Raw genomic sequence first — 25,995 nt, forward strand, 5'->3', positions numbered from 1 at the left:
GTTTGTCGTTCCCTGAGGAAAAATGAGAGTGCGCTTCCTTCTCAGAGGTGGAGCTGTTTATATCCACAGGATCTTGACACGCGCATGCACGCTTTCACACACACTGACTTGAAGATAAATAAGTCCCCTAGTTTGGACTCTTGGGCAGTGAGCAGATACTAACCAGTCCCCATCCATTTCCCCTTGGAACAGATGGGGGAGGAGGTGTCCCTGGGAGGAGCTGAAAGGCATGGAAGTTTTTCCGCTGGAGTGTAATCTGTGAAGAACTGGGCTGCAGGGGAGCCCAGGTGAAATGGCAGAAGAACTTCCTTAGCAGAGACAGGAAGTGTCCCCCGTGTGGACAGTTCGCTCTTTAGTATGAGGTCATCCTTGGAGTGGGTCATCCGTCCAAATCTTGCCAGTAGTTCTTTCTTCAAAAATGTCCTGGATTCATCTGTCCTTTGCCCCCATCTCCCTTTGCAGCAGTAGTCCTGGACTGCAGACCAGGCCTTCTGAGGGACACTGCTGCTCTTCCCTTCCCTTCTTTGTGACTGCAGACAAACCATCTATCTTGGGTGAGGGAGTATAGCATGGGGGTTAAGAATATGGGTTTCAGAGTCAGCCAGCCCTGGCTCACGTTCCAGCTCCACCACCTCCTGCCTGTGTGGCCTGGAGCAAGTTGTCTCACCTCTTTAGGCCTCACTCTCCTTCTCCAGGAGATGGGGATTCTGGTTGCACACAGGGTTGTCCTGAGGATTAGACCAGGTTACACATGCACACTGTCAGGACAGGATCTGTTGTAAATGATCAGTCATCACGAGCCCACCCCCTCACCCACCTGCAGGGGCTTCTTATTGCTTATGGGACTGAGCCAAGCTTCCCTAAATGACAGACAGGGGTTCACCATCTGGGCCACTCGAATAGTGCAGCTTTTTCACCTGCCACTCTTTGGTCCTGCTTGGTGGCCTCTTTATCTCCCCAGCTATACCATGATTTTTAAAGACTGTTGTTTCATCTGAAAATTTGTCCCCCATCCAAACCCTGTTCAGCTCCTGGCCCAAACCTCACTCTTCCCTGGTGCCCCTCCTGACCTCTGTGCCCCAGAGGCATTTACAGCCAGAACCCAACCGTCCTGCTCTTCAGCACAGACACGCAGGGTTTCTCATTTTCTACCCCGTGAGTGCTTTGAAGGCATGGGTCACAACCTGAAGGCCTCTAAATTGTCCCCCCATGACGAAGTCCTTTAGTATGAAGAGGTGGGAGTTGGTTGTACAGGATCAGTAGAGACAAATCAAGCATTGGGAAACTCTATCCTGATTTTATAGGAACCAAAAGATCGAAAGAGGTGTAAGCTAAGGTACCAAGTGACCAAGTGGTAAAAATGGGATGAGAGCCCCAGCCCAGATCCTCTGCTCCTTCAGGCCTGGTCCTCTGCCCCTTGAGAGGCTCCTGGCTTCTGGTCCCAATGCACAGCTCAGCGAGTGTCAGTGATGAAAGCCGGGACCAGCCTCAGGAGTGCTGACAGACAGTTTGTTTTGACAAGGACAGTTCGGTTTAAGTGACTTGCGCTAGTACTTGGGGTGCTCAGAGCAGAGACTTGGCTCACTCCTCTGTCAAGGACATTTGTCCCAATTCTCCAGTGCCTGCAGGGCAGGGGGGGGGGACATTCTGTGAGAATCTATAGGTGGGTGGTAAGAATTTGTCCTTTCCCTGGCCTTCATCCACCCTGCCCCATTCTGGCTCTTGGGACAGCCACACCCAAGACCATGAGCTCCAAGAGAGTTCTCCGTCCCTCTGGGTGTCACTCCTCTGAGCTGCATTAAGGTGGGGAGCCAGGGGCATGGATAATGCCCAACAGCAGAGGACTTCTGGGTGCACTGGATGGTTCAGAATGTACTGGATGGTTTGGAGCAGTTGTCCTCTCTTGATTTTTGGCTCATGTTAAGTCAGGTCATCCTGTTTTCTGTGTGAATATCAGCTGGCCATGGGCATGACCAGGCAGTCACTACTTGTTGTGTGTGCCCATCGCTGCGGCATGCTGTGCGCTGTGTGCTGTGGAGATGCTGGGGCCTCCCGGAGTGTGGCCCCTGCCTGGCTGACTGGAGTACTGTTGTGCTGGGGATAGCGTCCAGAGGGAGTGAGGACCTTCGCCAGACAAGAGAGAAACGATGGCCCAGTGTTGCGCTTGCCCAGCACTCCTTCCCAGCGTCTCTGTCTTTCCTTCGCTTGTCAGGGTTCAGGTGATCTGGATCCCAGGGTGGCCTTGCAGTTTCTGCCTTCCCCTGTACCCATGGTCCTCTTTAAGAAAACCCACCGACACACATTCAAACTTTTCAAAGCCAGTCTATCAGGCCGGTGTGCATTTGCTTTGGATAGGGGAGTGCAAAGGACGGGCCCAGGGTTCCTTCCTACACCAGCAACCTCAGGCAGCCTTTGATTCACAGCAGACGTCAGGAATGGTTCTGTTGCCGGCTCAGCCCGGCAGGCCTACCTGTGCCTGTTGCTGGCGGGAAGGCCGGCAAGCTGCGCTTCTCTCACAGTCCTCGCATTGTCAGCCCGGGTCATGCACATACAGAGCATGTGCTGCTGAGGCTTGGACACTATCCCAGTCTAATTTTCTGAGATTTTAGTGCTCTTTCCATCCGTGTCTGAGCAATTGAAGGGGACTCTGATGGGGAGAACGGACACTGTGCTCTCTCCTGACTGCGTGCTTTCAGGACAGGGTGTCCCGCGGGAGCTGATAGCCTGTCCTGTGGGGCATTGGCATTAATGCCGATTTCTGACCGGGCGCTGGGTCGGCGCAGTGTGTGCTGCTCCCAAGTGCTTGGGAGAGGGGAGGAGTCACAGGGGTGGGATGGGGTGGGCTTCTGTCCCTTGGCAGTGGAGTGGTGACAGCTGGGACTCGGGCCTTCTATCAGGGCATGTGGGGTAGATTGAGGTGAGGGCAGCGGCGTTGGGCCAGCATGGAATTGCATTTCAGGAGTAGAGGAGCCCTGGCTGGTAAGGGCTATGGTACACCCAGGTGGGGGTGGTCCAGGGGTTGTCAGGGACAGTCTCCAGATGGGAGGGCCTAGATGACCTTCCTCCATATGCTCAAATATTTAAAGTTTCTGAAGAAAGGAATTGGATTGTTGAAGTGAAGGGAGAAAAAGGAACCGAGGAAGATGGGGAAGTTGCTAGGCAGGGACCCAAGCCCTCCTATTCCCACGACAGACCTCAGGGACTTTGCGGCCCCACCTTCTTAAAGACCCCCCCCTCCCAGCCCCTCTGCCCCAAATCTGGCTGAGGCACAGCTCGAGGCCCACCTATCTCTCAGGTGAGGCCCTTGCACACCTTTTGCTGCATGAAATGCTGAAGGTCTTTCAGACAGGAAAGGAAGGTTCAAATTCTTGCGCTGGCCCAGGCCGGCCTGTGTTTGCTGACCTCTTGAGAAGGCTGTGGCCTTTACTTCTCCCCTATTCCCTCCCCAGGCAGAGACCACCAGAGGCCTCCTCGTTCCCTACTTTTAGGTGAAAGGCATGTGACTCCTCCACTATTGTCCATCATGCCCAGGTCACTTGGTACCTCCTCTAGATCAGGGGTGGCCCCCATTCTGGAACCCACGAGGGTATGGGGGCAGCACCCTTGCCCCAGTTCCTGCCCAGTTCTTCCTACCTGGGCAAGAGGAGCTGGGTTGCTGTACTCAGTGCCCAAGGTTCTGGACCTGGCCTGGTACTAGGCGGGGGTCACTTTCCCTGGGAGACTGTGAAGCCTCAGCCTTCTACCTGGTACGTCCAGACACCTGACAAATGAACAGTGTTCTTATCTTCCCTAGAATCAGGGCTAGGGTCAACAGGTGGGGCTTCTAGTTTCTTGCTTTCACTATGTCTAAACCCAGACGGGCAGAGGAGGAATCACTGCTTCCCTGACATTTTAGAGTATTGCACTATTTAGTCCATTGCCTTAATCTCTCATAGTCTGGAGAAGTAGATCGTATTATCCACATTGGTGAAGAATCTGAGGCTCACTAAGGTTAATTTCTTCAGTCGTCCCACTCACACTCTCAAGGTAGGGCCCTCATTCTTTCCCCATCATCTCCCTAAGATCCCGCAGAGTCCGCTCCCTCTTTCCTCCGGCCTCCGTTGCCCCGTGCGGAGTGCCACCCACCGCTGTGCTTCCTTCTGTGGTGAGGCTCCAGCCCTGACTGCTTTGTCTCTGGTCTGATTCTGGGCTCATTCCCAGCTCCCGTCAGGACCACTGCCCAGAAGCCTTCCCCTGTTTTTGAGCAGCCTCCATGTTTCCCACCACAGCCCTGGCTGGCCCTCCCCGGGGCTTGTGTGGTCCGTGTGTGGGGGTTCTCCCTTCTGACTGGAGCACTGGTGGGAAAAGAGGAGGAGGGATGGGGTGGGGCTGCCGCCTAGAGACTCGGATCTCAAAACATCTGCTGTTTCCATTTGTGTCAGTGAAGGTCAAGGCTGAGCTGCTGTAACAGAAGCACCAAGGTTCAGTGGCTTTAAGAAGATGGGAATTCATTTCTCTCTCATGTCATGGTCCTGGAGTAACTAGGGTCTGGTTGACACGACCATTGGTTCCATGGGGTGGCTCTGTCACCTCATCTGCATGGCCAAAGCTGGATTTGAGGCCTATGTTCCAGTCCAGATGAAAGTAAAAATGGGTGCTGATCCAGGACCAGTGTGGGGCTTGTTGAAAAATGAGAGGGGAGATGAAGTGGAAGTTTCACATGTCACTCCCATTCACGTCCCTGACTTGAACATGGTCACATGGCCACACCTAGTTGCAAGGAAGGCTGAGGAAGGTTGTCCAGCTGGGTATCCAAATGCTCCTTGAGCCTTACTTTGGGAAGAAATGGACAAGCAGGGCACTGTTGCCCACCTGCAATCCCAGCAGCTCTGGTGGCAAGAGGATCCCAAGTTCAAGGCCAGCCTCAACCACTTAGAGAGGCCCTAAGCAACTTAGCAAGATCCTGTCTCAAAATAAATAAATAAATAAAAAAGGGCTGGGGATGTAGCTCAGTGGTAAAGCATCCCTGGTTCAATCCCCAGTACCAAAAAGTGAAGAAGAAGGAACAATGAATTTAGATGGATAACTTAACAGTCTCTGCCTCAGCCCTTTAAGAAACTATTATTATTATTTCTAAATAAGAAAGTTAGTTTTAATTATCCACTCTAAAAGAGGGTGGTGTGATAATCTCTGTTCTCTCAGATGGACCTTGAGCTGAGGACATGTTTCTAGGGGCGTGGGTGCATGCAGGAGGATCAGTCTATAAATGAACATGGGCTGAACTCTTGCGGGGTGCATTGTAGCCTTCCATCAGGAATGGTTGAGTATAGCAGCCCAACCCTCAGCACCCAGGCTGTGAATCCATTGGCCCCGTAAGAAGACTTAGCATCTTCATACCTCACACCCAAGCACCAGGACAGTAGACACTGCTTGTGGCCTCAGTGCTGGTCCTGGTCACTTCCCTGCTCCTCAGCAGCAGCACAGCTGCAGGGGGTGAGGCCAAGGCAAGAGCCTCTTGGATTCTCTCAGGGAGGCTGAATCACATGGAGAAGACCCCCGAGCCCCAGGACATCAGTGCCCTTGGAGAGTCCTGAGAGCCTTGTGCTCTATTCTTCCTGTTTTTCCTAAGAAGAAATCTCGTGGGACCAGCAGAGGAACTGGCCCACACTCAGTAATCCAGATCTTTTGCTTTTCCACAGTCCTTGTTTCCCCATCTTCCCACTTCTCCTGGAGGCTTGGTCAGCTGGGAGGCCCCCCAAAACTATAGCCTCCTGGGCTGGGGCTGTAGCTCAGTGGCAGAGCACTGGGTTTGATCCTTAGCACCATATAGAAATAAACAAATAAAATTTAGGCATGCAGTCCATCTCAACTACAAACACATACATGCATGCGTAGCCTCCTGGTTCCCAGACCACCTCACATTCCCATTGCCCCTCACTGGGTTGCGTAGACAGGTCTCATGGTGCATTTCCCTGACAGACACGAACTCCAACTCTGAGTGGCTATGGCAGTTGGCACTATACTCATTTGCCATCTTTTGCTTAATTCTAACACAGACCTGGGTATTCCCACAGGAGGGGTCCCATGTCCCCTCTCCCACCTCGTGCTTTATGCTCTGCCTCAGAGGAAGCAGCGACTGGGGTCTGGGGCTGTCTTCTGTTGTGAGCTGGAATATTCAAGGCCTTGAAGGTGCCCTGCAGCCTTCAATTTCCCTTTCACCCACTTAGTCATGAACTCGACTTTATTGGTGCCTACTATGAGTCAGCCTCTGTCCCTGAGGCTGGGGCACAGTGTGAGCTCAGGAGGCCTGGCCTGCCCTGGGTGCCTTCATCTGCTTTTCACCCATCCAGGTCACTGACAACATCACTAGCCCCAGCTGTATTACTCTACACCTGAGACATGTTTGCATTAGTGTCTTTTTTTTGCAGGGCGGTGTTGCTGGGGATGGAAATCCAGGGCCTTGCCCATGCAAGGCAAGTGCTCTACCACAGAGCTACACCACCAGCCCCTGCATGAGTGTCTCACTACCCCGTGTTATTAGCTCATTGTGGAGATGAGGGCATTGAGATTCCAAAAGGTTATGTGACTTTCTGCCTGTCATTAGACTAATCCCAGGTCTCCTGACTCCCAGCATGGCTCCTTCATTATATATCTTTCAGGTCCCCGAATTCCTGCTGAGGTGCCCACCAGGTCTGGCAACCCTGCCTTGTGTGTGCAGCCCCAGGGTACCCTCTGTCCTTAGCAGCAGGATGATGGGCTGTGCACAGGGCAGCCACGTGGTGGCTGGTGCCCGAGCCACACAGACAGCCCAGCCCTATCCATGCTCTGTGCTCAGAGTGAGGTTAGGGGAGTGGCTGACTGGCAGTTTCACTTTCTCTTTAGTGATTTTTTTTTTTCCCTTTCCAAATTTGGCTGACCTAAAACAGACCCCAGAGGTGAGGACAGGGGTGGGGGCGGGTACGTGGGTGGCTGACTGGGTGGTTAAAGGTAAGGGGATGGGAAGGCTGAGAGAGCCGCACCTCACCTGTGTGGGGTGGAAGCCAGAGCTCGGTGTTTAGGTGGGCTTGCTCTCCTCCCTCCCCAGGCCCCTTCCCTCCACCTACACAGCCTGCATCCCCCTCAGCTGTCACTGCTGCTCACACAGAACAATGCAGGCTTGTCTGACTCTCCTGGAGGGGGAGGAGGAAGCCGAGGGTGGGGAGCTGGGTGGGGGGACGATAATTGTTCTCCAAGTTGAGATTTTTGGAAGGGAGAAACTTCATTGCACTTGGATTATAAATAAACTTCTAGCCCACAAAACTTCTTGCCAGGCCACAAAACAAACTCTTCCTTACCCCAGAGGTCAGGGAACTGTGGGAGAAGCAGTTTGTGGGTGGGCAAAGCCACCGTCCAGTTTCTCTAGGAAGCCTTTCCAAAGTGCTCCCACCAAGCCAGTCTCTCCCTCCTGTCTCCTCTACCCCAACTCCTGTCCTGCGTTTCTATGGGAACATCTGCTTTGCACCGTGCTTGCTGGGCCTTGAGGGGTGGATGACGCGGGGGGCCACGGCCTGGCATAGATCCAGGAGGACTCTGGCTTCCCCTGGGGTTCCCCAGGGACCCAGAACAGGTTGGATGTGGGTGGTGGGCTCCCTCTGACTTCCAGGTGTGGCTGACTTAACGCTGTAGGGCACATGCTGCAGTGGTGAGCCTGCCTCCCATTGCACACAGGAGACAGGGGAAAGAAGATTTGAAATCAGGGACTTCAGAAAATCCTGGAAGTGGCATCTCCATTGATGGCAGAAAAACAATTGTCCTGCCTGAGCAGACAGACACCCAGGCTGTGGCCATTCTGCGGACTTTCCCAGGTGACGAAGACCTGCCTCTCCCTTTTGTGGATGAGGAAGCTGAGGCTCACAGTGGAGGAGTGACTTGCCCAGAGCTACCGTGCTCATTATTTGCAAGTCCAGAATGAGTACTTGCAAACTGGAACCCTCTCCTGTCCTCAGCTTGTCTGCTATGGGCTGCCTATGGGCATGCTTTCGTTGCTCTTGGGGGTACTTCTTCTCCCCTTGTGCTCTCCTAAAGCCCCAAAGTTCCCTGGCATGCTAGAGAAGCTGATTTTCAGTTTGGCGCCCCTATCTACACAGGTCTAGAGACCTCCATCATTACACCCGTGTCTCATCTGAGACCTCCTCATCCCTTGGGTCTTATAGTTGAGCTCCAGTCCCTGCCCTTTCCTGCCTGTTCATCTCCTGCTCTGGCGGGGGGGCGGGAGGCACGCTGCCTGGGGTGTGCTGTCTGAAGTCTGCTCTGAGCCTTTGGGAAATGACTTCTCTGGGAGGTGGGGGGGAAGGTCTCTGTGGCCTTGAGATGGGCCACTATTGCCCACCACATGATTTTCTGCAAGTCAGCCTGCGGTCTGTCCCTGCTCCATGTGCTCTGGGTTCCTCCCTCTGGCCTCCTTTTGGTTGGATCCCAGTGCTGTCCAACAGGCCACAATGAGAGCCACATCCATAGTGTTGCCTTCCAGCTAAAAAAAGGAAAAACAAAAACAAAAACAAAACCCACGGATGCAATGAATTTCAATAATATATTTTGTTTCACCCGATAGATGCTAAATATTATTTTGACACGTGATTGACAGAAATTATTCTAGGGGCTGTGGGATGTGGCTTAGTGGTAGAGCACTTGCCTGGCATGTGTGAGGCACTGGGTTTGAGTCTCAGTACTACATATAAATAAATGAATAAAATAAAGGTCCATCATCAACATCTAAAAAACAATCATTGTAAACTCCTGTGAGTATTTCACACTTAATGTACATCCCAGTTCATATGGGACACATTTCAAGTGCTTGTGGCCCCTGAGGTGGGGAGCACAGTTCTGCAGGGCATAGGGTTCTGTCCTATCTGGTCTATTTGGCCCCTCCGTCCCTCTGCCTTTGGAGAAATCAAGTTCCCCCACCCTGTCCCCATGCTGTGTCCATTGGAGCTGTAGCTGCTCTTTCTCCCTGGGCTGCTAAGCATCCTGAGATAAACTTACTGTCACTCACTGCCTCTCGGACTTACCCCCTTGCGGTTAGCCTCCTCCTCTGCCTAATTTCTCTGAGCTCACCTGTGGGGCCCTGACAGCCAGTGTTCTCCACAGCCTCTGACTTTTATCTTCCTACCCTCCCTTGGATTTCTCCCTTCCATTTCACTTGGATGACACCATCTTCCTTACTCATGGTTCACTCACCCAAAAATCTGCTGCTGCTGCTGCTGCTCTCTGGACACCCCCGCATGGATTCTGAACTACCCCCCAATAGGGACACCATCCAGGCCCAAGCACTCCCACCAATGAGAGCCTGGGTCCTTCTCAGGGCCTTGACCATGCCTCTGTCCTGACCTCTGTGCCTCGTCTGTGCCATTTCACGGCTCTCTTTTTGATCTCTCCACTTCTACCATCTCCTTCACGACCTCCTCCCTACTGTCAAATTCATCTCCCTGAAGTACAGCTCTGATTGCATTGCCCTGGTGAATGCTGGCAGCACTTGAACTTGTAATAACAGGGGAACGTGCTTCTGCTATAATATTAAGTGAAAAAAGCAGGATTCCAAATTATGTAAACAGTAAGATCACAGCTTTATGAAAGCAAAACAGAAGGCCTTGATAAAAAAAAAAAAAAGAAAAGAAAAAGAAAGGAATAAAAGGAAATGCTGATATTGGTTGTCCTTCAGTGGTAATTAACTTTTGCTCTTTTCTGTGCTTTTGGAACTTTTGTGATTTTGAAACTGACTTTGAAAATTTAATAGACTTTTTCATTTTTGTAAATGCAACCATCCAGAATGTCTAGTGCTTCCAGGTCATGGGCGGTCTCCTCACTCTCACACAGAACACCCTTGGTGACCTAGCTGTGGCCCCACCCTGTCCCTGGTCAGCCCTCACCTGCTGGCCAACCTGCACTCGCTGGTGTCCCCAGTGTAGACCTGGACTCTTTCCCTTGTTCCCAGAGCCAGGGCCCTCCACTCTCAGTGATGCTTCTCTGCAGCCTTCCTCGTCCCCTCTGCCCAGATGTGAGTCCTCGTCGGGTTTGATCCTCTCCTTCCTTTGGCTTGCTCTGCTTGGTTGTGGAGGCATCTCAAGTCTCATCTCTGCTGCTGAAAGAGAAGTCTCTTCCCCCTGACATGCTCTGAGGGAAAAGAAAGGACTTTCCCCCTTCTTTCATCATTTTATCATTTTTTCTGTTAAGAGTAATACGTACGATAGATAATTTAGAAACTCTTTGATGGTCTAAAGAAAAAAGTAAAAAATGCACTACTTATAATCCCACCACCTAGAGACCTTTGACCACTGTTAACATTTAAACGTGTACATTTGAAAACTTGGGATCACACTGTATGTGTAGTGTCATTGTACCTTTCTCCTCTACTTGACAATGTATTTTGAAAAATCACCTATGATGTTGGATTTTCTTCACATAAAACAACTTAAAGGCTGTGATATTCCAGAGCATTACATGCCATCATTTATTTAACCCTTTTTAAATTGCTTAAATGTTTTCTAAATCTTTTCTTTTTGTGCTGGGAATTGAACTCATGTCCTTATGCATGCTAGGCGAGTACTTTACACAAGTCCCCAGCCCCTTTAACTCTTCAGATTGATGATCATCCTTGGGTATAAAGCCCTGACCAAACTACTGAGGTTTACATAGCAGAGATTCGCAAGAAGTCAAAGGGTACAAATATGTTTTAAGGTTCTTCATATGTATCACCAGTTTGCTTTTTTCCAGCTTGTACCCCCACTGATAAAGTAGTGGAGTGGGTTAGAGGCCCTTCCATTGTATTCTTGCCAACATTATTACCATGAAAAAAAAGCTTTGCTATTTTAAATAGGCAAATATTGTTTTTGTTTGTATTTCTTTGTTTACTAATAAGGTTTTACATTTTTTCACATTACTATTTGTAAGTCATTTGTATTTTTACTTTAAATAGCTTATCATCCACATTACCCTTGTTTTGTTATTGTTATTATTAAATTCTACCTATTTTGTGAATTTATAGAACACTTCATATATTATTATCTGGCATATATTTTTGCAAACTGAGTGTTAGCACATTAACTAGATAATAGAGGTTGGGGACTGTGAGGCCTATGGCATGTATGTCCTCTCACCTGCAACTGTGCCATGACTTTCCCAGCTTTGGAGTCCAGCAGGGTGGAGCCAAGTGGCCAGCTTCACGGTTTCCCAGATACCCAGCACAGTGCTCAGCTCAGGGCACTCAATCAATGTTTGTTGAATGCATTACGAGGCTGTCCTGTTCGTGTAAGTTCTACAACATGAAAGCTGTTTCTCTATGGGATGCATACACAAAATCTAAGGTCTTTCAAGGACTAAGTAACCAAAGATAACAAAAATAAAATGTACAGTGTGGCCACTCCTCTGCAAAGGCACAGCTGTGCAAGGTGCAGAGTAAATTATCTATCTTACTTGTCATCTCTGTTTGCTTTACAAATTTAAGGGAAACAAAGTTACAATATCACTTCACTCCCACTAGCATGATGATCATAAAAATAAAACGAGTATTGGGGGGTACGCGGAGAAAGTGGACCCTCATACATTGCTGGTTGGAATATAAAATGGTGCAGCTGCTTTGGAAATGAGGCAGGTCCCCAAAACATTAAACAGAGTTGCCAAGTAACCCAGCAATTCCACTCCTAGTATGTACCCAAGAGAATTGAAAACACACATCCTTGCAAAAACTTGTGCATGAATGTTCATCATAGCATCATTATTCATGATAACCACAAATCGGGCAAACTCAAATGTCCATAATTGATGGTCGATAAATAAAACGTGGTAGATGAATACTAGACAATATTATTTAACCATAAAAAGGAATGCTACATGTCATCATGCAGATAAAACTTGAAAATAGTATGCTAAGTGAGAAGAGCCGAAGGCTACCTATTATATGCTTCTATGTATATGAAATGTCCCAAATAGGCAAATCCATAGAGACAGGAAATAGATTCGTGGTTGACAGGAGCTGGGAGTGGGGGTGGAGGTGGAAAGTAGACAATGACTAATGGGTATGGAGTTTCTTTGAGGGATGTTGAGAATGTTCTGGAATTAGTGGTGACGGTTGCATAACCTTGTGATTACACTAAAATACTGAATTAAAATACTTTGAAAGGGTGAATTTTATGGTAAATGAATTAAATCTCCCTTAAAAAAAAATAATGAAGGGCAGCTACACTAAAGACGGAGTTGGCCTCATTAGGCAGGTGCTGGGCCCTTGTCACTCACAGTTGCAGTTCCTTGGAGAGAGCGTGTTGAGGAGGCAGAGCCCCCAAGGCTGCTCCCTGAACCTGGCCGTGGCTGGAAGTAGGTCCCTAATCAGCAGTACTTTATGTGACCAGGATCTATGAAGAAGGCCTGGGGCGCCTGGGACAAGGGTGAAAGAAAGTTGAGTGTTTCTTTATTAAATAGAATAAAACAAAACTGGACCTAAATTAAGTTGGGATAAATAACAGCTCGGTACAGTGGAGTAGGATGAGCTCTGAGCTGCGATCGGGGTTCTGCTCTGCCTCATGTGTCACTCAAGCAGGGCCCCTACCTCAAGCCTCTGTTCCTGCTTAGCCAAAGCCAGGTGCTTCTCCCCGGCTTGCTTATTTTACAGGAGCATGAGGAGGCTGAGATGAAGTGTTGCAGGGAAAGGGTTTGGAAGCTTCAAAACTGTTGTGTCCAACCATTCTGAGATCCTTGTCCTCCTTCACTTTCTGGTCTCTTGTTTTTCCTCTTTTGTTTTTCTTTTCCATGCTGAAGATCTAACCTGTGCATAGTAGACAAGCACTCTACCATTCACCTACCTCCCCAGCCCGCCTCCAAACAGATGCTAATTATTGATTTGTTAATATTTCGTGCTCTGATTTTAATAACATTAAAGTTACATTAATAAACATTACACTTTCAGATTGTGTTGTAAGATGGGTGTTTTCCAGAGATGGTCAGGGTAGGTGACAAGACAGGGACCTGTTGGATGGGACCTGTGGGATGTTAAGGCCAGCACAGGAGTTTGGCCTTTATCTCATTGGGAATGGGGCGTCCTGGTGGGCTTTAGGGTAGGAAAGGGTCATGGTTTTAAGGGCATTGTTCAAGGATCTCTGGCACAGAGAGGAGGCATGCGGAGCTCTTAGGGAATCCCAGAGAGGGAAGAGGGACAACCTCAGAGCAGCTAGCGCCTCGCTGGAGCGGAGAGGAGAGGAGAGGAGGGGGACTAGGCTGGGCAGGCCTCTGGCAGGAAGAAGAGAGCCCTGGAGGGCTTCCTCCTGTCTGTCCTGGGGAGACCTCATCACAAAAGCCCCCACAGAAGTAATGTGGCCTCCCTCACCAAGAACACACAGAGCAATCTTGACAACTACGTAAAGGAAACATTGTAGAGATGTCACTATGATTTTTTTTAAAGTTTTAAAATATGTAATATTTTTAAAAAATCATTAAGCACCTAATTGAGCGTGGTGCAGTATACAAGGAACCGTGCTGATCTGTCTTCGAAGAGTATATAATTTCAGATTATCTTTCCTTGATTTATTTTATTTTATATCTTAATGAGGTTCCACTGAGGTCCCCTGAGCTTCCCACTACCACTGTGTAGGACAAATGAAGTCGGGCGTGGGAGGAAAGCGCTCTTGGCAGGCTCCTGGGCTCCTTTTATTTGGTACTCATGTGGTTGTTAGCTGTGTGTGTGTTTGTAAACTGGGAAAAGCTGGAACAGGAAGGAGTCCGGCCTGTTGTCACAGTTGGGGGGGGGGGACACGCACCTGTGGAAAGGGCCCCCTCCTCTCCCTGCAGTGGAGGAGCCTCCTCAGCCCCAGATCTGGAGGCAGCCCCTTGAGGCCTGCGGGGGAATGAGGAAAACTGCATCTCTCCTCTTTGGTTTGTGATTTTGGAGGGGCTTCAGACTCTGATGGACATAGAAAACACTGGTCTGTCTGCTCCCTGGTCAGCAGGTGCCACCACAGGGGAGGAGGACCTGGGAGTCTGAGGAGTGGGTGCCGGGCTGCTGGGGGCACCCTTCGGCAAAGGGTGGGTACAACTGGGAAAGGGCAGGTGTGGTTTGAAAAGACTCCAGGTAGGGTTGTCAGGCAAGATAAGGGTCATTTGAATTTCAGATAAACAATGAATAATTTTTTTAGTATAAGTAGGTCCCATATATTGCATGGGATCTATTTATATTAAAATATTATTCATGTTTGTCAGAAATTCAAATTTAACCCAATGTCCTCCCCTACTCCCCATCACCAAGTCTGGGTCCCCTGGGAATTCTGATTCATACCACCACCACCCTCATCTCTGTGAGCCAACCATACTGCAAGAGACCCGGCTTGTCGGGAGCAAGAACCAGGTGAAGGCACATGTTGCTCAGGGTCTTTTTCATCCTTCTCCCCTGACTCCTCCTCCGTCTTTGCCTTGCATCTTCCCGGGGCTAGAGAGAGGGGAGCCTATCTTGGTGGCCCTGGAGCCCCTGAAAACTCAGAGAGCGGAGGCAGAGCCGACTGCGGTGTCTGAGGCCAGCTGCTTGGATTTCTTGGAGGGTTCTGCAGAGGAGACGCTGTGCAAACGAGCAGTGTAACCTCACATTCGTGGCCCAAATCAAACCTGCAGCCTCAGGCAGCCAGAGATTGGGTTTCAGAAGTGCTGGCCTTTGAGGAATAGTAAATATTCATAGGCACCTCCCCTGGGTTTCCACTCTGAGAGTAGAATTCCAAACATTTCCCCTCTGGTGGGGTTTCTCCTGGTGTGGTCCTAGGATCATCTGGGCCTGGTCCCCCTGGACCCTTGCCATCTGCAGGGCTCACGGGGAAGGAAGATGCTGGGGGGCTGAGGTTTGCTGTCACCTGGGGTAAGGTGTGTCTGTCACTTGGCCCACTTGACCCTAGTCACTGATTCCCTCCCTCCCTTTCTCTCCCTCCCTCTTCCTCCTCTCTCTCTCTCTCTCTCTCTCTCTCTCTCTCTCTCTCTCTCTCTCTCTCTCTCACACACACACACACACACACACAAGTACGTGTTCCATGTGCTTACACATGTCCCCTGAGAGCACAAGGAAAACCAACAAGCCCTTAATGAGGCCTGTTCACTTGGGAAGTCTGAGCCCTGAGCCATACCTGTGATTACTTGCTAATGAAGTCCTGTTCATAGGGCAGGGCTTATCCTCACCTTGAATGTGTCTGCCTCCTTGAAGGCATGAGAAGAGGCTCTACCTGTCTGAGCACTGTTTCAGTGGAGCAGAGATGGGCAGCATTTCTACGCCCAGAGTGTGAGATCATCTGTTCATCCAACAACTTCCCAGGTGTCTGTGAGCAAAATTCCATCAGATTTGACTGATGTCTCCTCTCTACTCATAACCGGAGCCTCCGAGCCTCTGCACAGGGGCCTTAGCACCCTTGAAGACCTGGTGAACAGGTTCCTGGTTTTTGACAGATGGCATGAGTGAGTGTGAGTGTGTCTGTGTGTGTAGGTATTGATCGCTGTCACTCTCAGGTCTAACTTGCTGAGATCTCCCTCTTTCAAACCCCAGCACCCTCTGGCTGCTCTCAGGGTTTTGTGTTTGGTGAGTGACAAATGAATCCTCAGGCACACTAAGTTTACTTAGCAAAGCCATTTGGACCCCTATTGGGTTACTGCACCCCTTTTTCCTGGATTTGCACCTTCTGCTGCTATTGGCCTTCTGGCTGCATGGGGAGTCAGATTACAGCTGAGGAGGCCTGGCGGATTAGTGAAGAGGTCCTGCAGCAGCCAGTAGATAATTACCCTGGGGTTCTATCTCAGAACTGACTCAGGCCTCTCTGGCCTCAGAAAGAGAAAAGGCTACCCTTTCCTTGCCCAACCAGTCCTTTGGATCTGACTCCTGTTCTTTTTAAAATCAAGATAATGTGTATACAGTAAAATTCACCCTTTTTAATGTATCATTTTTGCAGATTTGACAAAAGCATATAGTGGGTCACCATTAGCACAATTAAGATGTGGAACAGTCCCATTGTCCCGGAAGGTTTCTTTGTCCTGCACCTTAGTCAACCTTAACCTCAGCCCTGGCCACTGATCCATTTCAAGTCCCTAAAGTTTTGCTTTACCCAGGATGCCATATAAATGGAATCATATTATGTAGTCTTCTGAGTCAGGTTTCTTTCATGTAAATGCAGTGTGAGATTGATTCATGTTGTGTATCTGTAGTTTATTCCTTTTTATAATTGAGTGATAATCCATAGTTATGCACAGATTTTTGTGTCAATGTTACTTTGAGTAAACACCTAAGAGCGAAGTTGCTGGGTCATGTGGCAGGTGCATATTTAACTTCACGAGAAATGGCTGAAAAGTGGAGGCACCACTTTTCTTTCTTACCAGCAAAGTTTGGGAGTTACATTCTCACCACTATTTGGTATTGTAGATCTTTTTTCTTTTCTTTCCATTTTTAAATTTAACTCCAGCTATTCTAATAGTACAGTTCTATCTCTTTGTGTTTTAAATTTGCATTTCCCTAATGGCTAATGCTTCTGAACATCTTTCCAGGTGCTCACTTGTCATCCTTGCATCTTCTTTGGTGAACTATTTATTCAAATCTTGTGCTCTTTTAAAATGTGGGTTGTTTGTTTTGTTATTGTTGAGTATTGAGAGTTCTTTGTAAGTTCTGGGTACAATTCTTTTGTCAGATTTGTTATTTGCAAATAATTTCCCCCATTCTGTGGCTTGTCATTTTCATTATCTTCACAATATCTTTTAAAGAGCACATGTTCTTAATTTTGATGAGGTTCAATTTATCTTTTTATTTTTTCTACTTATGGATCATGTTTTTACTGCATTATACAGGAAATCTGAACCAGGCACAGTGGTGCACACCTATAATCCCAGCTACTCAAGAGGCTGAGGCAGGAGGGTCACTAGTTCAATAATAGCCTTGGCAATTTAGTGACAACTGATTCTAAATACATACATACATAAATAGGGCTGGGGAGGTAATTCAGTTGTAGAGCACTGTGGGTTCAATCCCTAGTACCTGTGCTTAACCAGAATCAAATCTTTTCCTTAACCTGAAATCTTGTGTATTCTTCTAGAAGTCATATAATTATAGGTTTTTCATTTAGGCCTATGAACCATTTGGGGTTAACTTTGCATAGTTTGAGAGGCCTGTATTTGTCATGTGAATTTTGCAAAGACTGTCTTTCTCCATTTAATTGCTTTTATATATTTGCTGAAAATAACTATGTGATGTCATTTTCAGCAAATATATAAAAGCAATTTAAAAACTATATTTTTGCAATATTCTACAACCCCCATTTTGTGGCTTATCCTTTCACTTTTTGATGATGTTCTTTGAAGCACAAAAGTTTTTAATTTTAATGAAGTCTATTTTATATATATTTTTTCCTTGGGTCATTGTGTTTGGTATAATAGCTAAGAAATCATTGCCTAATCCATGCTCATAAAGATTTATTCCTATGTTTTCTTCTGAGAGCTTTATAGCTATAGTTTTCATATTTAGATCTCTGAACCACTTTGAATTAACTTTTTTTTTTGTATATGATGTGAGGTAGGGATTCAATTTCATACTTTTGCATATAGATATCCAGTTATCCCAGCATCATTTGTTGGAAAGAAATGATTTGTACTCCATACACTGGTCTCCTTCAGTCTTATGTATGTCCTTGTCTTAGATAGTTTGGGTCACTACAGCAGAATACCATTCTTTCTCCCTTCAATTATCTTGTACTTTTGTCAAAAATCAACTCCATAAGTATAAGCTTTTATCTCTGCAGTCTAAATCCTGTTCCATTGACCTATATTTCTATACTTATGCCAGTACTATACTGTCTTAATTACTGTAGCTTTATAGTAAGTCTTGAAATTGAATAGTATGAATCTTACAACTTAGTCCATCTTTTTCAAATTATCTTGGCTTTTTTCATTGCTTATATGGTGATTGTGTTGCCTCTATAGATCACTGACATCTGAACAATATTATGTTTTCCAATACATTGTACATCTCTCCATTTTTATTTAGGTATTTTAAAATTTCTTTTATCAGCGTTCTATTGCTTTCAGTAAACTGGTCTTGCACATATTATGTTAGATTATACTATTTGTGGTTTTTAGGTGCTATTTAAATGTTACTTTTAAAAATTTCACTTTCAATTGTTCATTACTCATATAGAGATACAGTTACTTTTTGTATATTGATCTTATATACTATTTTAGTCAGCTTTTGTGTTGCTGTGACTAATATACTTGACAAGTGCAACAAAGGGAAGGAAAAGTTTATATTGGCTCACAGTTTCAGAGGTTCAGTCCATGGTCAAGTGACTCAATAGCTCTGGGCCTGAGTTTTGGTAGAACATCATGGTGGAAAGGCATGATGGAGGAAAACAGTTCAGGACATGGCAACAAGGAAGCTGAGAGACCTCTGCTCACCAGGGACAACATATAAACTCCAAAGCCATAACCTCAGTGACCTGATGCCTCCAGCCACACCCTACCTTCCTACAGTTACCACCCAGTTAATCCGTATCAGTGGATTAATCCACTGATTAGGTTAAGGCTTTCATAATCATTTCATCTTTGGACATTCTTGCATTGTTTCTCATACATGAGCATTGTATATAAGTGACATATACTATGAATTTTCCAAACTCACATATTAATTCTGATAGGTGTTCTGTAGATTCTTTGGTTTTTCTGCATAAACAATCATGACGTCTACAAATAGATAACAGTTTTCTTTCTTTCTTTCTTTCTTTCTTTCTTTATTTATTTCTTTCTTTCTTTCTAATCTCTGTGTCTTTTCTTTCTTTCTCCTATCTTATTCCATAGTTCAGGACTTCCACTATGAATATTGAATAGGAGTAGTGCAAGGGAACAACCTTGCATTGTTTCCAATCATAAAGGAAAACAATTCTGTCTTTCCTCATTAAACATGATCTTAGCTGTAGGTTTTTGTCTATGTTGTTGATTAAGGGATTTTTCTTTTATTCCTAATTTGGTTCAATTTTTAAAATTTTGAATACATATTGCATTTTGTCAAATGTTTTTTTAGTAACCATTGAAATACCATTTTTTTTCTAACCGTTTATTAATATAGAGAAATGTATTGATTGCATTTTGAAGTTGAACCAGCCTTCGTTCCTGGAATAACCCCACTGGTCAGATTGTGGTTCTCGTGATGCAGTGTCCTATTTGAGGCTAGCTCCTCATTTTCTGCTTCCCATTTTCTCCTCAGTCATGTTTTTACCATCCGGCACCTCTCTGTCCCCTTTCACACAGATTTCCCTAACTAGAACATCCTTCGGCCTTCGCCTCATCTCTTTCTCTCTCCTTACTCCTTGCTTATTAGTCCCCCAGTGACTTCCCAGAGGCCTGTTCTCAGGGTCTCACTTCATATTTTCTGCACTGGTTAACACTGCAAGCCACAGTCTCTTTCTTCCTAGACTTTCCCCTCCCTGGTCTCAGGGGTTCTTCCTTCTGAGTCTGCCCTGCCCTGCCTGGCCTCCAATCTCAGGCAGGTCTTTGCTTCCTCATGCTTCTGGCTTTTGTGATACCTCCCACCTCCTTTGCTTTTTCCCCTCAATGAATCTTCCCTGAAGCCTTATCCTCATTCTGCCACCCTCAGTTCAACAGTCTTTCATGACTCCCAGGGCTTAGAATTGTGCCAGATTCTCCCAGATTGATCCACATCTTCTCTCCTTGGACTTCTGGAGAATCAGAGCACCTGGATTATTTATTCAAGGGCACAGAGTAACCTGGGGACATGCGCTTCCCATGCCTGCCCGTCTCCCGACACATCCCCCCTTACAGAGAGTCCAGCACCCCTGGGCCTGCCCAGGAGTCTCCTCATCACCCCTCCACTTTCCTACCCCAGGTCAGCACCCCTTTTTTGTATGGCGTGTTGATTTGTACTCCATACACTGGTCTCCTTCAGTCTTATCATGTATGATCCTTGTCTTAGATAGTTTGGGTCACTACAGCAGAATACCATGGGTTAGGTGGCTTGTAAACAATAGAAATTTATTTTCTCACCGTTCTGGAGGCTGGGTGCCAGCATGGCTGGGTTATAGGGAGGACCCTCTTCCAGGTGGCTGCCTTTACATATCCTAACATGGTGGAGAGCAGAGAGCAGAAAGCAAGCTCTAGAGTCCCTTTTTGTAAGGGCACTAATCCCTTTCTCTTGAGGGCTCCACCCTGGTGGCCTGATCACCTCCCACAGGCCCCACCTCCATTAGGCATTTGTATTCATGAACTCTGAGGAAACATCTGCATCCCATAACATTCAAGTGGAAGGAAAGTTCCTGTAGAGCAGGGGTCTTCTTCCCTTGTCTATCAGGTGTTCCTATGCCATATGTGAAAATGATGGTGGTCAGAGATCCTGGGAGTTTCCAGGCAGCAACAGTAGCCTGCAGAGTTGTCAAGCTGGTCACCTGAGCCGGCCCCCTCCCTGCAGGCACATCCAGGAGGTATGTGGGGTCCAGAGCATCCTTTAGTTGGAATAGGGCCAGACTTTGAAACAGGAGAGAAAAAGTCTCTTTCTCTTCATGGACCAGGGCAGACACACTCTAGGATGTCTTTAGGGAAAGATGGTACCACAGCCAGCATGGAGCTCATGTGGCCTCCTGGCCTAGGCTGGCAGAGGACCTGATGAGAGTCAGGACCACCTCAGAGCTGTGCTAAGGAAAGCCCTCAGGTCGTGGACGTGAGGTAAAGAAAGAACTTGGAGATTCCAGAGACAAAGTGGTCCCTAGCAAAGAGTGTGGGAGTCATCTGTTAGTCATTGCCAGGTGGCTAAAATCCCAAAGAAAGGTCCTTTAGGATCCAAATGGACAAGTACCTTCCTCACGCCAAGACTGGGGTTCAACAAAGGTTTTCCAGAGGGTGGAGGGGCCACAGTGGAAGGTGTGGAAGTTGATCTAGGCTTAGTCCTCTGAGGTTGGGACTAAGAACTCAGCTCAAAGCCCCCACAGCCTGGAGGCCTGCACATCTTCTCAGGCTTGTCTCATGTGGGCCCGAGACCAGAGCGGGACCAGGATCAGCACGCTCAGATACCCAAGAGCTTTACCTGCCAGAGACATCTTGACTAAACATTGGCTCACTGGGCTCTGAAATGTGCAACAGAAACTTGCCTTTGTGGGTTCTATTGCATTGTCTTGCTTTCTCTTAGCTTTTCAGTAAATATTCCTTGCAAAAGAATCCCCGCCTCGGCTCTGCAGACCAGAAGGGGTGGTGGTGTTTTTCCACACACACATCTCAGTCAGCACAGAGAAGGGGATCCCTGAGGAGCAGGGGAGATGGCAGACGCCTGCCAGCTGGTATGAGGGGCTGTCAGGGAGCCTTGGTGCTGGTGCAGAGATAGAGAGGAGGCCTGGAGGTGTGGGGAGCTGAGCCCTGCTCAGGACACCAAGCCCCACTTGCAGGCACCTTGCCCATCCCCATTCCCCAGAGGGTTTAGCACATTTCTGGGGGCCTTCTTTATGTGTGGCCAGCGAGTCCTGGATTCATGGGAGCTGATCTCTGGGATAACAAGCCAGAACTTCCCTGGAGGGGCAGTGGTTTGTGCTGTTGTGGATTTCATTACCCTTTCTAACCCTCGGGGAACCTTCCTGTGGTCCTGCTGCTGCCTCCAGCAGACTTTAAAATTTTCAGTACTGTGGACACATTCAGTCCGATTATCCAATGATTCCCTGTCCTTAGGGGACACACTCCACCACAGGCCAGCCAAGCTTGGGCCCCTCAGGACATCCGAAAGCCCAAGTGATCATGTTTGGCTGCTTAGGTGTTCGGCTGTGTGCCAGGCGTCCTTGGCATGTGTTTGCTGAGACGTGGGCGAGGGGCTGCAGACTCCAGAGCGGGGTGCGGGGGATCAGGGCTGGGGCTCAGGGATCAGTGCCCCAGGCCTGAGCTTGGTGTGCTTGTCTCTCCCTCTGCAGCTCGTCTCCAATGTCCTCATTTTCTCCTGCACCAACATCGTGGGCGTCTGCACTCACTACCCGGCCGAGGTCTCCCAGAGACAGGCCTTCCAGGAGACCCGGGAGTGCATCCAGGCACGGCTCCACTCGCAGCGGGAGAACCAGCAGCAGGTGAGTGAGGTCCTTCTGCCCTGCACAACCTAGGGCCAAGGAGAGGGCTGAGGCCAGCCTCCGATGAACTGCTGAGCTAGGGCCCCACCTACTTCCCCCAGACAGGGGCAGTGTGTCCCCTGAGGGAGCCCAGCCTTCCTCTTCCTGGCTCTGTGGGAATGCTCTTGGCCTCCCTGCCCTTGCCCAGAGCCTCCTCACCCAGCTCTGTGGTTTGCCCACATGCCAAACAGCAAGATAGCTCCTGCCTCCTTCCCTCCTGGGCCTCCCATGAGCTGGAGAGGAGAAGCAGTCAGCATCTCCAGTTCAGATTAAGGTGTTCGCCCAAGGGAGGGAAGAGGAAAAGGGGAGGGGACAGGTACTGGCAGTGTCCATGGTACCCCAACTCAGCTCTTTTTCTCCAGCCGGTTCTGGGTGTGGTTGGTTCAGAAAAGGAAGACCGTCCTGGGCCAGGAAGGCAGGCTATTCAGAGGACCTCAGTCACAGGCCAGGCTTCCCCTAGCAAGTTTTGGAAAAAGGTACTGAGGTTGGCCTCGGGGTTCTAGCTGTTCCCGTTCTGAGGGGTGGTCGTGCCACCACTGTGTCCTCTCCTGTATGTGGATCAGATGGAGATCTGGTAACCCTAGATAGTGTGGAGCTGAGACACTCCCCAACAGGAGGCCTGGAAGGGTGTAGCAACCCCAGGAGCCAGAGTGAGCCTCCAGCAGGGCCATGGGTCTCCCATCACTTCACTCTTGAACTAAGCGTAAGTTTATGAGACAAGGTTACTGCAGACCAGAGGATCCTGCCTCCCCAAGCCCTCAGCCAACACCAGGGGGGCCCCATCTTGCTTCCTGTGACAGGTCCTTTTCCTCCGCCATCCAGAGCAGGCCATGCAGAAAGAGCTCCTGGGTGTCATGTTATGAAGGGACTCAGAGTTGTTCCCCCACTGTCCCTGCCCACACCACCCAGTCCTCGCCTCCCAAAGTAGTTATTGATATAGGAAGGTCTCTCATGAATCTCAACAGTTTACAGCACGCTTGACCCAGCCATCCAATATCACAGAATAGTCCTAAAGGACAATTTATTTCAGCAATAATTATGTACAGAGAGTTGAGTAAATGTGAGATGGCCTTCAGTGGCCATGCTTCCTGATGCCTGGAGATGCCAGACAGATGTGTGGAGAGCCACATCCTTCACTCATTTACCAGTTTTCCAGCTCCTGTCCCCAAGGAGGCCTCTCCTTGTACTCAACAAAAGGAGGTGCAGCTGACAGCCATTGATGCTCAGGGTAATCAGGGGCTGTATAGAGGGCAGCCCAGGACAGGGTGGGACTCTGGCAGCTGGAGCTGGACCTCCTCCAGGGGAGGAGGGAAACCCCGAAGGAGAGTTAGGAGCAGCACGTGAGGGTGTTGATTCCAGGTGAGGGACTCATGCACAAAGACTAGCAAAGCTCTGGTAGCCTGCGGACCTTCCCATGTTTCTGCCTGTCTGGAGCAGAGTACAGACTTCATTTCATGGGTTCTGGGAGGGGAGGTGGAGGGTTGGGGACAAGCCAGATGGTAGAAACTTCCAGGTCCAGCTGGGGGCATAGGCTGATCCCGGAAGCTTCAGGAAGCAGAGAAGGCGATGTGGTCTGGCGAATGTTGTAGAGAGGCACTTGCTTGCTACCTGGGAGTGCGGGTCAGAGGCAGCAAGCCTGGAGGCCAGACCTGACTCAGAGGCTACTGGACCTGAAGGTGGCGTGGCCTGGCCTGCGAGAGGCTGAGGTAGGGACGCTGGCAAGGGTGCTTCATCAAGGAGAACTGCAACCAGTCCTGGGAGAACAACAGGGAGAGGGTGAGGCACAGGAGAGGGAGGTGGATCAGAGTGAGGGGTTGCAGTGCAGAACCAGGATAAATAGGTTCAGCGGGTCCAGAAGAGTCCATCCATGATGTGGTGGTGATCAGGAGAGTGCTGTGGTAAAGGAAGTGTTTTGGAGAGATTGGGGCTGTATAAGCTCAGGGAGGGCTTGGGAGAGGCTGTGTGGCCAGAGCCGTGCCACCGGAATCCCAGAGACAGGTGAAAACTGGTCATGGGCAATGGAGAAGGACACAGAAGTGAAAGGGCAAATACAAGAGCTGTTTCCAGGTCAGCAGGACTTGGTGAGCGCTGGACACTGGGACCCAGGGAAAGGAATGAGTCTGAGTCAAGTTATGAAAAGTGAAAACAACTTACATGGGCAGGGTATTGACCTTGGTGCAGGAGTCTGGGGGTGTCGTGGGCAAAGGTAGGGGACTTGGAAAGAAGAGTTACAGGAAAATGAAAAGGTGGGAAGGCGCATCTGGTTAGGAAGATGGTGGCAAGTCCTCCAGGTGGATGCTGGAGACCAGGGAACCCTGGAAGGGAGCTGGAATGTGGACAGTGGAGGCCTGGCACCAGAGGAGGGAGAGGAACCTGGAAGGACAGAGCAGCAGGAGAGACTCAGTGCATAGTAAAGGACAGGAGAATGAGAGGCTGGGGGCACCATGATGAAGGCGGAGGAGGAGAGAATTGGATGAATGAGCCTGTCAGAGGGCCTGGCATGGAGGGAGGGCTGAGGAGGGCCATTGCAGAGACCAGACTCCATGATGGCAGCAGGGCAGTCCTGGGGGAGAACTTGGGAAGGCAGCAAAATCCAGACCCTATAACCAGCCGATAAGAGCTGCCCCAGGTGGCCTGGCCTCCTCCCTCTGCTTCTCTCCCACCTCCCGTTTGACTGATTTTGTGTCTTGGTTCAAGTCGACTTGCTTTCCCCTATCTCCTGCCTGGGCCACTGTCCCTGCATATGTATTTGGAGCACTCACTCATTGTTTGGCCTCCAGGAAGGATTCTCTGGTCATACCGGTTCTCCTCAGCCTAGGCCAGGCTTCCCTGCCCAGTGCCCCCATAGAACCCCAGAGACTGGAGGCTTGGAGAAGGAAGAGACTGGCCTGGCTGTAGACACATGGTTATGACTCCTGGCATCCAGAATGATGCTCCGCACATGACAGCTGGATGAGTCTTATGCAATGCTGTCAGTAATCCCTCCCCTTTTACAGATGAGGAACCTCTTTTCACTCAGGAAGTTTAGTAGTTTGCCCAAAGATACAGTTTCTGGTCACATCCATGTTCTAAGCCAAGGGCTCAGTCCTTGTAGGTCCACCAGGAGTGCCTTTCCCAGTGCAGCATGATGGCAGGCCAGGGTTCAGACTAGGAAGTACCCCAGAGAGATGGGACCAGAGGACCTTGGGGGCATGACTCCAGCTGTTGCCCTCCCCATGCACATAGATGCTGCTAGCCCCCTGAACCTCAGGAGAGCCTGAGGGGTCTTCCAGGGGCCTGCAGGCAGGGGCACAGGTGTGGATCGAGGGGACTCACCAGGCAGGTGGAGGAGTGGTGACAAACTCATCTGCTCTCCTCCCCAGGAACGGCTCCTGCTATCTGTCCTTCCCCGTCATGTTGCCATGGAGATGAAAGCAGACATCAATGCCAAGCAGGAGGACATGATGTTCCACAAGATTTACATTCAAAAACATGACAACGTGAGGTACGGGTGAAGCTGGGGTGGGGCTTGGGACAGGGTGAGAGAATTGGACCCCAAAGGAGCCGTCCCCACTTCTTTCCTTCATGGGGAAAACAGGGTGGCCTACTGGCTTGGGAGTGTGTGTTGTCTGGAGCAGGGTAGGCCCATGCTCCAGTCTGGTGGGTACATTATCACTGTACCCTGTTCAACTTTCTTTGGGGGCCGGGGGTGGGGGTGGGCAGCAAGTCTACAGAAGAGGAAAAAGAAATGAGCAACACTAGCTGTTAGGGGAACTTCTAGCCTAACAAAGGAGACAGCAGCATAGGTTTGGGACCCCAGTGTCCCCTTATCTCTGTCTTCATCACCGCAGCTGCTTGCTTCCTTTCTGGGCCCCTACGTCCCAGACACTAGCCAGGCCTCGCCACCTTACTGCGGATCCTC

The 25,995-nt window shown here is 49.1% G+C and overlaps 1 protein-coding gene across 3 annotated transcripts in view; it reads left to right on the forward strand.

Annotated features, from left to right (window-relative positions):
- Adcy5 (adenylate cyclase 5) overlaps positions 1-25,995 on the forward strand; it is a 146,785-nt gene that overhangs the window by 63,624 nt on the left and 57,166 nt on the right. For 2 of the 3 annotated variants that reach the window (XM_005338885.3, XM_021735636.2), the window contains exons 2-3: positions 21,906-22,055; positions 25,457-25,578. In XM_005338885.3, the coding sequence (XP_005338942.2) occupies positions 21,906-22,055; positions 25,457-25,578 (272 nt within the window). Of the gene's footprint in view, positions 1-6,838; positions 6,915-21,905; positions 22,056-25,456; positions 25,579-25,995 lie in introns of those variants that run through there. The other variant, XM_078044107.1, reaches the window with a different exon arrangement.

This window comes from Ictidomys tridecemlineatus, chromosome 3, assembly GCF_052094955.1.
Source record: "Ictidomys tridecemlineatus isolate mIctTri1 chromosome 3, mIctTri1.hap1, whole genome shotgun sequence".
NCBI lineage: Eukaryota > Metazoa > Chordata > Mammalia > Rodentia > Sciuridae > Ictidomys > Ictidomys tridecemlineatus.